General features: G+C 48.1%; 1 protein-coding gene across 4 annotated transcripts in view; it reads right to left on the reverse strand.

Moving 5' to 3' along the window:
- Window positions 1–14772, reverse strand: part of LOC144943266 (homeobox protein Meis1-like) — a 251869-nt gene that overhangs the window by 112421 nt on the left and 124676 nt on the right. For all 4 annotated transcript variants that reach the window (XR_013639471.1, XM_078870606.1, XM_078870605.1 and 1 more), the window contains exon 7: window positions 12134–12251. Coding sequence is in view for 3 of the 4 variants with exons in the window: in XM_078870606.1 (XP_078726732.1) it covers window positions 12134–12251 (118 nt within the window). In the remaining variant the exon portion in view is untranslated. The remainder of the gene's footprint in view (window positions 1–12133; window positions 12252–14772) is intronic.

Consider the following 14772-nt stretch of genomic DNA (forward strand, 5'->3'; position numbering starts at 1 on the left):
AGATGCTTGCTGTAAATTTGGATGTTCTCCCCGTGGTCGCGTGGATTTTTCACCAGGTCCTCCGGGTTTTCCCTCCACATTTTTAACAAACATGCACGTACGGGATTTGGCTGCTATACATTTCCACGTGATAAGCCACTTCGTTAAGCTATCATTTGTGGCCAGGTGGCTTCTGAAAAAGAGCGAGATAGCTCAATGGGTCTTACCTGGTAAAAAAATATATAGTTTAATATTAACAGTTTAATAGAACTTTGAATAAAATATTCCTTTATACGAGACTTACCCACTTATTTACTAACGGACCACACCCTGTTGATGAATTTGAAACTGCATCAGTCAGGCTTTTGCCTTGTTCAAACTAAATCCGTCTGGGATGCGTTGATCCCAAAGTCCCTATTGGCCAACGGATTAAATATGATTCCATTTCGGTGAACGAACACCCTGAGCAGTTTGTATGCGTTTGTTTGTGTGTGTTTGTTTCTTTAATTGTACAAACTACTTAGATATTGGTGGGGGCTCCTGTGGACAGAATTTTGGCCTCTTCTTTCATGCTGGCCCGGGTGTCTGGGAATCGGTGCGAGTATCAACACTTGACCCCATCATAGCTAATCCTGATATTGCATGAAGAAATATGTGATTACCCGCTGTTGTTATTTATTATTATGGAAATCAATCACACATTCTGCGGAGGAATGTGACTAACGCGAAGTGTATTTGCACGAATCAATATTGCACGTCGTATTCGAGAGAACATTTGGCAGCCTAAAACCCCACACAGGCAAATTCAATTTGGACGAGCGAAAATCTAAAAGCAGGAGAATCAATGTTTCGGCTGACGGCCCTCAATGAGGACTTAATGATGTTGCAAAAAGAACCCCAGGCCTGGCTCTGCATCCGTGAATGGATCATCGCGGCGCACGGCACACAAACGATTGTGATATTTCAATGCAATGCGGCCTCAATGATGATCACGTGACCTAATGGTGAGATGAGACGCAACATGTCATTGCCACATCAACGCTCGTTGTGAGATAGCGTGCCCTGACTGAGTATATTTCTCGCATCATCTAGGCTAACTGGGTGGCCTCATGGTTACAGCGCTAGCCACTGTGCCGGCGGGCATGCACGGTTGGCTACGTAGCACGGTTGGCTACGTATGGTGTGAAGAAAGTTCAACATACGTACATAATAAGCTATGAAACTAAACTATCTTTATTTTACCACGTAAGGCCCACTGAGCTATGTAGCCCTTTTTCAGAAGCGACCTGGCCACAAATGATCGTTCAACGAAGTGGCTTATCACGTGGAATCAACTCTAAATGCATGTGGATTCTAAATGTTGAGGGAAAAACCGGAGGACCCGGAGAAAAATTCACAGGACCAAATACACAGGCTTCAGGGTTGGGATCGAACCCACGACGTCCTGTATCCCAGGCGAGGTAGTTAAAATCTCACCATTATTGACATCAATGTCATTTATTTATACAGAGAGTCCTGCATTGGGATGTTGGGCCAGTTCCTTATTTAACGAGTCCCATGCATGGAAGGAAATTAGACTGCATGGAGAAAACATGTTTAGATAATGGGGAATCACTTAAAGGTCAGCACAGGCTGATTCCTGAATCCACTTTGTCGACTGCCAGCTGCTGGTCCACTTCGGAGCCCAGCGGATTTCAGAGCCTCAAAAAAGATTCTGCGTGATCCACCAACCCTTGCATCCGGGGGCACTGGATCACTGTGGTTCACCGTCATGCATTAGCAAGGCGCGGCTTACCGAATATAATCAGCACGCATCGAAAGAGCACCTCAAACGAATGTAACGAAGGCTTTGCCAGGTCGCCGCCGTCTATTGGCATTCATCCGACGCCACGATCCCTCGACGCGATCCCGTGCGTACGTTGAACTTCCTTTGGCACCTCACGTGTATCCGACCGCGCAAACCGGAGGTGAACTCGCCTTTGCCGATCCAACGATCACCTTCGAAGAATCCGCGCCGGGTTTGCGCGACGCCGCCGGAGCGACGGCGCGTTAGGCTCGCCGCGTCCCACCGCAGCGCCGCCGACAAAAGGGTTAGACGGGAGTGTTTTTATTCATCCTGACCACTATTTTATTTTGTCTCGCAGTTCCCACAGGAGGGGCGGTATTAGCGGGGTGTAATGTTTCTGATGGACCGCTAAAAGTCCTTTGTTATTCACTGCCACTTCAATATTTTCTCCGCCGCCCCCCCCCCCCCCCGACAGGACCCCTCTCGCGCTGCTGAGTGCTCACACGGACCGACCGCGAGCACGCCGCCTCGCAGCCGCACGCTACATCATCCTCGGTGTTTTTTCTCCCCCCCCTCTCCCCTGCCCCCCCTTTTCTTCCCACAACGCTGGGGCACCTTTGCCTGGGGCGGCCGTGCTCTTCATGGGCTGTCACGCAGCTACATTTAGTACCTAACGTTGAGGAGCCTTTTAAAGCCGCAGCCGGTGTCCACGGAAAGTGTAGATGTGTGGGTGTGTGTCTAAGAGGGTGCAGGTGTGTGGGTGTGTGTCTAAGGGGGTGCAGGTGTGTGGGTGTGTGTCTAAGAGGGTGCAGGTGTGTGGGTGTGTGTCTAAGAGGGTGCAGGTGTGTGGGTGTGTGTCTAAGGGGGTGCAGGTGTGTGGGTGTGTGTCTAAGAGGGTGCAGGTGTGTGGGTGTGTGTCTAAGAGGGTGAAGGTGTGTGGGTGTGTGTCTAAGGGGGTGCAGGTGTGTGGGTGTGTGTCTAAGAGGGTGCAGGTGTGTGGGTGTGTGTCTAAGAGGGTACAGGTGTGTGGGTGTGTGTCTAAGAGGGTGCAGGTGTGTGGGTGTGTGTCTAAGAGGGTGCAGGTGTGTGGGTGTGTGTCTAAGGAGGAGTCATCGTGCGTGAGACAACCACCTTGCACAGTGAGACTCACATAGCCTGTGCACCATCATTAAACGGGTAAAGGGGCAGCCCTGCAATCGCGGTGCTCACGCCAGTGCTGGTGGAAGGGCCTTCACTAGGGGGAGCTCTTGAAAGCCGCTTCTCGGGGCTGTTTTGGGCCCACTCTTCAATGCTGTTTAACACGGAGGCCTTCGTGACCAATATTACTCACAATAAAGGTGTCTGGCTGAGACCGCGTGCGTGTAAATGTTTCGTAACCCGCCACCAAGCGACACAGCCAGTGAGGTTTGTCACGTGAAACAAAACGTGACAATTAGTTTCTACTTCCGCCCATCGTCCATGCTGGCCATGCGAATTGGAATTGGTGGGAGGACCCACAGTTTACCCCACCGCGTGCAACCTGCTGATCGACAACCCGTGGTGCTGCACACATTTACATTGACGGGGCATTGGGGGTTGGGGGGGGATTGCGGGGATTTAGGACACTCATCCATTGCGCTGTGACTGAACACAAAAACGTGTGATCAACACGCAGCCAACGCCTGATACGCACCGTGGATGAACTCGGCCTATTTGTGAACGCGCCGAACACGGCGACACAAAACTTTCCCACATCCAGACGGCATCTGTTTGATGAGCAGTGCTGATGGGTGCGGCATAGCCCCCACGCGTTCTCGTCGGCACGTGTTTACCTCCAGAGCCTTCCTCCATCGTCACGCTCGAATGCAGATTTCTCCCAAAGCGCTAACGCCTCAAGTCATCAAACCGTTATACAGCATTTACATCAAGTAGAGGATAAGTCACTTCGTTTTGCGTTTCGTTTGTTGTACACCCCCCTCATCTACGATTAGCATGGGTGGCTACGTACGGTGCAAAAAAAGTTCAACGTACTTACACACTACACTATACACGACTATACACTATAGACTACACACACTACGCTATGCACTACTATACACTACACTAATATACACTACACTATACACTCTATACACTACACTCTAAACTACACCATAATATTAAATAAATAAAAATCTTCTCTTTGGAACTGCTTTTTATGTTTAGTTTGTTGTCCTTCCCCCACAACTCCGATGGGCACGGCTGGCTATGTGCGGTGTGAAATAAGTTCAACGTACAGACATATGTACATACATACACACGTACGTACATATGGTCCACGTTACGCTCAAATTCATGGCGTCTTGACTCCTCACACGAGCAAGGCATCGTCACGCATATCCATGGGGGGGGGGGGGGGCTCAGAACCAGTGGCGTGCATTCCACATTCCCGTGGCGTGGGCCTGGCTACCCTTGAGTTGACCTCCTAAGAAGTGGTATCCATCTACCTCAGCGCTGAGCTGACCTATGATGGGGATTGTAACTCCAAACATTCTAATTGAGAGTCCCCAACTCGAATTTTAGAGCCACCTGGCCCAGGTCGTGTACAGCTGCATTCTAACACTATATATATAAAAGTATCGTAGCGTGTATCATTAACGTGGGTTAAAATTGGATGCAACCCAAATAACCAATACATTAGCTCTCGTAGTGCAGATAAGGCTTGCGGTGTTCCAAGGCTGACAGGCACGAATTTGATGATCTATTAATGAAAAAAGAAAATACTTTAAAGCCAAGGGCAAGAGCACTCTGGTGATGACCCTGAAGCATCTCTTGCGTACTCTCGCATGGAGCATCACTGCAGTGACATCAGAAAGGTGCTTCGAATGGAACACTTTAAATGCTCTTCCTGAGCGAGTGTGTGTGTGAAGGTGTTTGAACATGAAATTGTTATCATCATTACGGATAGACTGGCCCCTGTCATATTAATGTAGAATTTCCGGAATAGCTTCGGGCATGTCGATGGACGAAAGTAAGTGAGTATACATTTCGATGTAAAGCTTCTTTCGTGGCTGCAGCAGGGATTCAGCTTATTGGGTCTTTCGGTAAAGTCACGTAGGAGGGAAGAAATAAAATAATAAAAATAAAACATAATAAAATAATTTCGATTTAAAGCTTCTTTCGTGACTGCAGCAGGGATTCAGCTTCTTGGGTCTTTCGGTAAAGTCACGTAGAAGGGAAGTAATAAAATAATAAAAATAAAACATAATAAAATAATTTCGATTTAAAGCTTTCGTGACTGCAGGGATTCAGCTTCTTGGGTCTTTCGGTAAAGTCACGTAAAAGGGAAGTAATAAAATAATAAAAATAAAACATAATAAAACTTCGATTTAAAGCTTTCGTGACTGCAGGGATTCAGCTTCTTGGGTCTTTCGGTAAAGTCACGTAGAAGGGAAGTAATAAAATAATAAAAATAAAACATAATAAAATAATTCTCACGACGTTTCGGCCACAACGCAAGCAGTCGTCCTCAGGTGAAGAACAGGTCTGTCGAGAAGACAGAGTCTGAATGGCACGCTCCAGGCTTGGAGCGACTATTTATGCTGGGATGGAGGGGCGAAGAGCGTCTTGACAAAATAATTTGCATATCAAGAGGAATTTAGCATATTTATGGGAAATGCAGATATGCGATTAGTACTACTTGTGAAATGCGTAGGAGGTTTGGCGAGGGGTTAAAAGTCATTATGCCCATGCATTATGCAGGATTAGCAGTATCAAAGGGAGGGAGTAAGGTTAGCATTAATAAAGGGAAGGAATGTTAATAATAAGGCGCCGCAGCAACTAATATGCTTATTGACTATACCTTGTCATATTACACTATGTTTTATTCTACCCACTCAACTGTATAGCACACTGCTATATATTCACTATAAAATTACGATACTATATACTACCTTATACATTGTATTAAACATTACACTTTAATACTATTTATTATTATATAATATGCTATACACTATACCATAAACCGTGGCGTGAAAGGTACTAAGAGGAAGCAACGAAATATGTCAATGGGAGAGTGGTGATAGGAAGCTTGCAGCGGAGCAAAGAATCCATTCCCTGCGGAGTGCATATCAAGAGAAATTTAGCATATTTATGGGAAATGCAGATATGCGATTAGTACTACTTGTGAGATACGTAGGAGGATTGGCGAGGGGTTTAAAGTCATTATGCCCATGCATTATGCAGGATTAGCAGTATCAAAGGGAGGGAGTAAGGTTAGAATTAATAAAGGGAGAGAATGTTAATAATATGGCGCCGCAGCAACTAATATGTCTTTAGACTATACATTGTAATATTACACTATGTATTATTCTACCCACCCAACTGTATACCACACTGCTGTATATTCACTATACAATTACGATACTATATATTACCTTATACATTGTATTAAACATTACACTTTAATACTATTTATTATTATACAATCCGCTATACACTATAACATTGACCGTCGCGTGAAAGGTACTAAGAGGAAGCAACGAAATATGTCAATGGGAGAGTGGTGGTAGGAAGCTTGCAGCGGAGCAAAGAACCCATTCCCTGCGGAGAATACAAGATATATAGTCAATGACAGTGAGTGGAACGCGGTCTGAAAGTCACCGTAAACGTGGACACAATCAGTTAAGATCCGAAATGGTTTATTACGTCCTTCCAATGATTGCTAAGACAGAATCCATCTTCTCGGTTGAAATTGCCTCTGTGTTTGTATATGTGGATCGCCTCATGAACGAATCTCTCATGGTAGCCAGATGGCTTGCAGAGAACCTCTGTCTTGGAGAAGTCAATATCATGTGAATCCACTGAATTGTAGTAGTGATCTGCCACGGCTGAGGTGTTTGTCCTACCGTGTTTCAAGTCTGCTTTATGTTCACGGATGCGGTCCGAGACATGTCGTTTGGTTTCTCCAATGTAACTGCTACCACAGAGGCAACTTAGTTTGTAGACGCCAGGGTACTGTATGTCTGGAACCACATCTTTTACAGACGAGACCAGATCATGGATTTTGTGTACTGTGTTGAATCGGACCTGGATCTTGTGTTTAATCAGGATTTTGGAGATCTTTTTTGTGACCCCAGCAATGTAGGGTAAGGTGATGGTCTTGAGAGGCTCCTCAACAGGATCCTTCTCTCAAGACCATCACCTTACCCTACATTGGTGGGGTCACAAAAAAGATCTCCGAAATCCTGATTAAACACAAGATCCAGGTCCGATTCAACACAGTACACAAAATCCGTGATCTGGTTCCGTTGGTAAAAGATGTGGTTCCAGACATACAGTATCCTGGCGTCGACAAACTAAGTTGCCTCTGTGGTAGCAGTTACATTGGAGAAATCAAACGACATGTCTCGGACCGCATCCGTGAACATAAAGCAGACTTGAAACACGGTAGGACAAACACCTCAGCCGTGGCAGATCACTGTTACAATTCAGTGGGTTCACATGATATTGACTTCTCTAAGACAGAGGTTCTCTGCAAGCCATCTGGCTACCATGAGAGATTCGTTCATGAGGCGATCCACATATACAAACACAGAGACAATTTCAACCGAGAAGATGGATTCCGTCTTAGCAATCATTGGAAGGACGTAATAAACCATTTCGGATCTTAACTGATTGTGTCCACGTTTACGGTGACTTTCAGACCGCGTTCCACTCACTGACATTGACTATATATCTTGTATTCTCCGCAGGGAATGGATTCTTTAATCCGCTGCAAGCTTCCTACCACCACTCTCCCATTGACATATTTCGTTGCTTCTTCTTAGTACCTTTCACGCGACGGTCAATGGTATAGTGTATAGCATATTGTATAATAATAAATAGTATTAAAGTGTAATGTTTAATACAATGTATGAGGTAATATATAGTATCGTAATTGTATAGTGAATATACAGCAGTGTGGTATACAGTTGGGTGGGTAGAATAATACATAGTGTAATATTACAATGTATAGTATAAAAACATATTAGTTGCTGCGGCGCCATATTATTAACATTCTTTCCCTTTATTAATTCTAACCTTACTCCCTCCCTTTGATACTGCTAATCCTGCATAATGCATGGGCATAATGACTTTAAACCCCTCGCCAGTCCTCCTACGTATCTCACAAGTAGTACTAATCGCATATCTGCATTTCCCATAAATATGCTAAATTCCTCTTGATATGCAAATTATTTTGTCAAGACGCTCTTCGCCCCTCCATCCCAGCATAAATAGTCTCTCCAAGCCTGGAGCGTGCCATTCAGACTCTGTCTACTTGACAGACCTGTTCTCCACCTGAAGACAGCTGCTTGCGTTGTTGCCGAAACGTCGTGAGAATTATTTTATTATGTTTTATTTTAATTATTTTATTACTTCCCTTCTACGTGACTTTACCGAAAGAACAAAGAAGATAAGTGAGTATATTTATAACTCTTATAGCCTCGGTTAGCACGAGTGTGCACAATATTCATAAACTGTAAGTTCTACTAAAGAGGTCTGGCTTGAATGTTTTACTGAACTGGATAAATGTCTGTAAATAATCTCGAAAATGCTGCGGCAGTGAATTCCAGGCTGATGGATTGCTGAGTGGGTGTGTGAATAGGTGAGTGAGTGGGTAGGTGAGTTCCGGGCTGACGGACCACTGAGTAGGTAAGTGGGCTGGTGAGTAGGTGGGTGAATCGGTGAGTGGGTTGGTGAGTTTTGGGCCGGTGGGCCGCTGACTGCCAAGCTGCGATGTCCAAATCTCTGTAACCTGGCCACGTGGCCCAGCGGTGGAGCGAGCGACCCAAAATCGGTAGTTCTCATTGGAGATTCACTCAGCCAATCACCCCTCCAGGGTCGATAAAATCTGGCACCACTCTGCAGGCCAATCAACAGTGGTTGTCCCATTGATAGACTCTCCCCCACCATAGCAATGTGGAATTTCCATCACTATCTCTGAGCAGCGAATCACAATTTTCTCCCCCAATCCTCCTTCCCCTCCACATACAAACGACACTCCTGATGAAAGGAACCGGCAAACATCCCAAGCCAGGATTCTCTGCAAAAAGTCTTGACGTGCAGTGAGGCTTTCCTGGGTAAATCACTCTATTTATTTTTATTATTACAATGTCCACCATCCCATTCTAACGGCATGCCGTGCCCGACGGGTACAGCTTGCCAAGACTATGCCCGGCCGCTTCCAAAAAAAGCCCTCACGTGGGGATCCGAGCCACGGCCACGAAACATTTTTTCAGCAGCAGTCTGGAAGACATGCAATCAAAGGGAAACCGGGCACCGTCGCAGTCATTTAAAGCCTCCGGGGCGGGGGGATTCACGCCGGCTGAGGCAGCGCAGCCACAGACGGTTGCTGCCGGCTGCCCCAGAGTGGGCGGCGAGTTCGTGGGAAATGACTTCCGCGCGGCGCCTTTTAATTGCTATGATCCCCGAGTTAATCTGCCGGGTTTTTTTAGATAATCAGCGCGTGTGTGGACGTCCTGCAAATTCCCATTGTCATCCAACTTACTTCTCGGGAGGTGGGGGGGGGCACGCTGCTACTTGGCTATCCAAGCCCGGCTCATACCCGCCGCTATTGTGACGTTCTTACCCCGTGCCCTGACCGGACATCTGTGAAAAGGGGCTTAACAGCTCATCGGATTCCTCCTCCAGTATAAATACAGATTCTGATTCTATTCTGAACCGCCGGCAAATTGCCCACGTCAGGGAAAGCGAGCAGCCGGGCGGCACGCACGCTTTACTCCGGGACAGCATCGCGGGAAGTGAAGGTTTTTTTTATTTCCACCGCTGCTGGGCATCAAATGCCCGTTTGCAAAGGCTACCCGTTGCTGTACCCATGTGCCGGCGTCAAAACCCCCGTCCGTGGTTCGAAAACTACCTCCGACAAATCGTTTAAAACAAACCCGCCTCTCCCCCCCCCCCCCCCGCCACTGCACTGATGCCGATCGCCCTCGCAAAGGTGACGACGGCAAAAACCTCACTTGACACTCACTCGGTGAAATGATGAATGGACGTCTGTACTGACCGATGAACAAACAAACATTGACGATGCGAGTCTGCCGCTGCCCGTCCATTGCGCGTACGTTAATGAATAAATCACGCATTGCCACAGGTCCCATGGCTGGGCACACTCGGAGCTCCAGACCAACCCACGGGAGGCAGGGGTTAGCCCAGGCTGGGCCCTTCTCTCTCCTCCCTTCCTCAGGAAGGCCTGCCACATGAATTATTAACCTGCCTGTGGCATCCACGGGTCACAGGCAAACACACCTGCAGCGCCACTGCGAGTCCCCCGAGTGAGCGGACGCGCGTGTTGGCGTGCGTGTGCACGCGCACGCATTTGTATCCGGATAGTCGACTCCGCGTTTTACGCATACAAGTGTGTATGGCGGGGCTAAGGCACGTCGAGGCATCGGTGCAGAGAGGCACGCGTGGGCTATGGGTGGCTGGGCGACCCGTATGACAGAGCCCTGAGAGCCAGCACTGCCGTCCGCCTGGGGTTCGATACTCGGCTGGGACGGCAACCCGGCGTGCCGCATGAGATCAAATCAACCCAGGTCATTGGCGGCTGTAGGCTATTGCATTCGTGATCACTATGGGTATGACAAAGATCCCCCGTGTAGCCTTCACGTACTTTTGGGGCAGGTGCTTCTGTTTGCGAGCACCTATGAAGGCCAGCACGGCACACGAGGGGGTGGGTGGCCAGCACCACGTCGGGAATGCCTTAGTCGTCTCCCTCGCGGCGATGTTTAACACACCACACCAGGCACTCATTTGGGGCTGAGTCGACCTAGGGCAGTCCCAGGAGCAATTAATATAATTGTCACTGGTGTTGGCTGTGAGCGGGAATCCGACTCGGGCTGCTGGGTTCGTAGTGCAAAGCGCTAATTGCAACACTACCGCTCCCATCTATGATACCACTCATCCACAAATGCTGGTAAATGTAATATACAGGGGTGAGTGGCGGCGCAGTGGTAAAAGCAAAGTTCGATTCCTGACCGCAGCTCACATGAGTAGCGAGTGCGTGCAGAGTGACACCTCAACCAGTCCTGCAACCAACCTTTACCAACACTCACTGACCAGCCGAGCTAAGTATGATCACACAATCTCATGAATGACACGGCATCACGCGAACTCCGGTCATCCTCGGAGTGGCTGTGGGCTAGCCGTCTTACAAAGACGGTCACCGCATCGCGCGCGTTTGGATGCACTTCTGTGGCCGTCTGGAACGCTCTTCCGATATTCGGAAGTCACTGGAGCTATGCACTTTAAATAAAGAATGAAAACTAATTTCTATAAAACTGATTTTCGTGTTTAGTTTGTTGTCCTTCCCCCGCACCTCCGATTAGCATAGTTGGCTACGTACGGTGCGAAATAAGTTAAACATATATACATACGCCCACCAGTGCATTCACAACAAAAGCTTTTATGGCTGTCGCATACTTCGAATGTTAAACCATGACACGTAGCTTTTGTTTCAGTACAGCCCCTCGCCTTAATCATTATTTTATTCATACCGAGCCATTTACATGCAAGGTACAATGACCCCAGTGCAGCCTCATCGTTACACTCTCCCAGGGGGCTGATGATGATGATGTATTGCGACCTATCTAACCATGATGGTAACTAAGACCTGTACTGTGTAACATCTGTACCATCGTAGGGCGCATGTGTAATAGAACCTAACAGCTTATGGGGCCCCATATATGTCTGTTTAACTTATTTCGCACCCTACGTAGCCAACCGTGCCAATCGGAGGTGAGGCAGGACGACAACAAACTAAACACGAAAATCAGTTCTAAAGAAAATGGTTTTCCCGCGCAAAATAAATAAAATCTAAATCTACAAGTTGACCCTGACATGGAATCGAACTCCACATTCTCCGTTCGTGAGTGCCGCTGCAATGCAAACTGAAAGACACCCCGGCCGCATCGTTTGGGGCATTTCTTCATCGGAATACGATGGTCTCAGACCCTCATTTTTACCCAACGTTGTTTGACCCCGATGGCTTTTCCAGGGCCCCTAACGTCCAAAACAGAATTAACACACCCAAGCACATCCAGCATGTGTGTGTGTATATATATTAATGTGTGTGTGTGTGAATGCGCACAGTGGTAGTAACTACGAGTCGTGTCTTCCTGCGAGATACCCTAAAAGCCAAATGGCATTGTATAGCTCCAAGTGCATAGAATATGCATGAAGTCTGATGGAGCGCCATCGCCCCTAATTCTCTCGCCCCCCCCCCCCGCCTTGGCGAGCGAGCAAGCGAAGTGAGCGGTGTACGCACGGGGGCGGGGCTAGTGGGAGGAGGGGGGGGAGGAGGAGGGGGGCGGTGGGGTGGGGGAGGCTGGGGGGGGGGGGGTCGTGCACCTTGCTCGCTCGAGTTGTCTCCGCTGTGGGACGCGTGGCCGCCCGATGAAGGCCCCGGGGTGCTGCCCGACCGCACTGACGCAGCGTCGTCCTGCTCCGCCCGGCTCCACAGCACGCTCTGCAGCAACACGCCAACGGGGTTCGCCGGGTTACACCTCTCGATTTTTCCTCAACTAAAACTAGGAAATCTTTTCTTTTTCTTCTTCTCTCACCGAGCCGCGTAGCTCTTTTTCAGAAGCGACCTTGGCCGCAAATGATGGCTCGGCCAAGTGGCTCATCGTCGTGTGGGAACAAATGTGCAGCCGTACTCTTAGGTTTTTTCGGTAAAGTCACGTAGGTAAAAATAAAAAATAATAATACAAATAATAGAAATAATAATAGTAGAAATAAAATAATAAATCAGTGATTTATTATTTTATTTCTACTATTATTTCAATTATTTTTATTTTTTATTTTTACCTACGTGACTTTACCGAAAAAACCTAAGAGTATGAATCTTTGCAGTCACGAAAGCTTCAAATCTAGAATAAATGTACAGCCGCCAAATGCCCTGAATGCACGTTGATTCTGAATGCGGAAGGAAAAAAGCGGAGGGACCCCGTGACAAATCCACGCGACCACGGATGAGAGAAACATGCAAACTCCAAATATACAGCAGGATCGAACCCACGACCTCCTGCATACCAGGCGAGGTAGTCAACATCTCGCCACACGACTCAGGGGCCGTGCTGGGGGGGTCGTGTTTCCACTGCAGAAGCCGAGCCGAGCCACGCCAATGCCATCACTCGCAATTCATGACTGAGTCGCACGAAGGTGACGGAGCGACGCCGTGACATCACGGCATACGCACTGACGCACAGTCAATGAGTCGAGTCGCGTGCTCGTGATGAGTCGAGGCCGCGTCCTCGCAGGCTAACCACTGACGCCACACACAACGAACGGGCGTCGAGTGGCGTGTAGTTGATGCGATGTGGCGCTGCGTTTGCGTCGCATTGATGCCATCGCGCACAATGGATGCGTCAATAGCTCCTGGCCCTGCTTGGCCCCGAGCCTTGTGACGCCTGCCTAGCAAATCTGAAATTCGACCAAGTGAATCGCGGGAAGAAATTGAATGCGATGGGGGTTTTTTTTTTGCGCTCGTTCATTGGGGCACTGGGCTGCGAGAATCAACTCGCGACAATTGCGGGGTGGCTAAAATCCGGATTCGAACCCAGGGCCTCAGGTTGTCGGCTCAGCTCAGAGCTCCGGGCACCGCAGCAGCCTCTTCAAACCCTCCGCCCGAGAGAGGTGGAAACAAAAGCGAAGCCCGGCCATGCACGAGGACGACGGGAAATGCTTCACGGTTGCGGGAAATATTGCATTTCACAAGCCAGTCTCACACACGCAACTATATCTCATTTAAATGTAAGCCATACATGTTATGAATGTCGAACACGTCACAGGTATGCTACACATGCTGCTTAGCGTTGTGAAGTGGCGGTTTTGCTGTTATTTTAATTGGATGGCTGTCACTCGCAAAGAGAGCTGCTGGCATGGTTTTGTAACTTGATAACCTAAAGCAACCCTGCCTGGTTCACCGAAAATAAAAGTGTGCTTGACACGACGCAGGTCCATTATTCAGCGTTGCTTACGTGCGATGACAAACGGCCGCCATTTAGCCCGACAGCACCGAAAAAATGGTTCTGCTCGCGAGCACCTATTAGGGCAGCCCATAACGAACGAGGGGCAGCTAGATCAACACGGCTGCCTGTGTGTTCCTCCAGTGCCGATGTTCACGGTAACTCAATTGAGGCTGAGTCGACCTAGGGGATACGCGTGCAGGGATTCATATACTGCGTTGCCGCGGGTTTCGTGTATGGCCGTGGATCGAACCCAGGTCACGAAGATTGCATGGCGGCGTTTTAGCCACTGCATCCACGCGTAACAAAAGCTCAGTAATATAAAGAAAATACCATCGTTTTTATGAAGCAGCTTCCACGGCCTTGGACCACTGAGCTTTATTATTGAACGCTAATGTTACACATTTTACTTGAAACAGGTCCCAAACAGGCTCTTCTCACCTGATGCAAGAGAAACTTTAACTTTCGTCGCCATTTCTACCGGAAGTGGAAACAACGCTGGAATGAAACCAGCAAATGATCGTGGCCACGACTCCTTGTCAAGAGGATTCCGCTCGTCACAGTCGCGTTGCGTGTGGGAAGAGACGGGAGCGGTAAACCCACAATGGTGGCGTGGCGCCTGTACCAACGTGGAGTGTGGTGATGCAATAATGAAGGGGAATTTTTGTTGAGGTGTTAGATCGCGTGAATATAAATGTGTCGTTGAACCCGCCGACACCCGACACAGCCAATTAGCAAGGTTTGTCACGTGCACAAAACGTGCCAATTAGTTACCGCGTCGGGTGGTGGCGGGTTTAACGACACATTCATACTCACGCGATCTAACACCTAAACAAATCTTGATTCCGGATATTGGTTGTGAAAGCCTCCTCCTCCTACTACTACTCCTACTACTTACTGCTCCCCCTACTACTCCTACTACTACTTCTCCTACTACTCCTACTACTACTCCTACTACTCCTACTAATACTACTACTTCTCCTACTACTACTACTATTCCACTGCTACTACTACTACTCC

Source organism: Lampetra fluviatilis, chromosome 30, assembly GCF_964198595.1.
Source record: "Lampetra fluviatilis chromosome 30, kcLamFluv1.1, whole genome shotgun sequence".
In the NCBI taxonomy this organism is placed as follows: Eukaryota; Metazoa; Chordata; class Hyperoartia; order Petromyzontiformes; family Petromyzontidae; genus Lampetra; species Lampetra fluviatilis.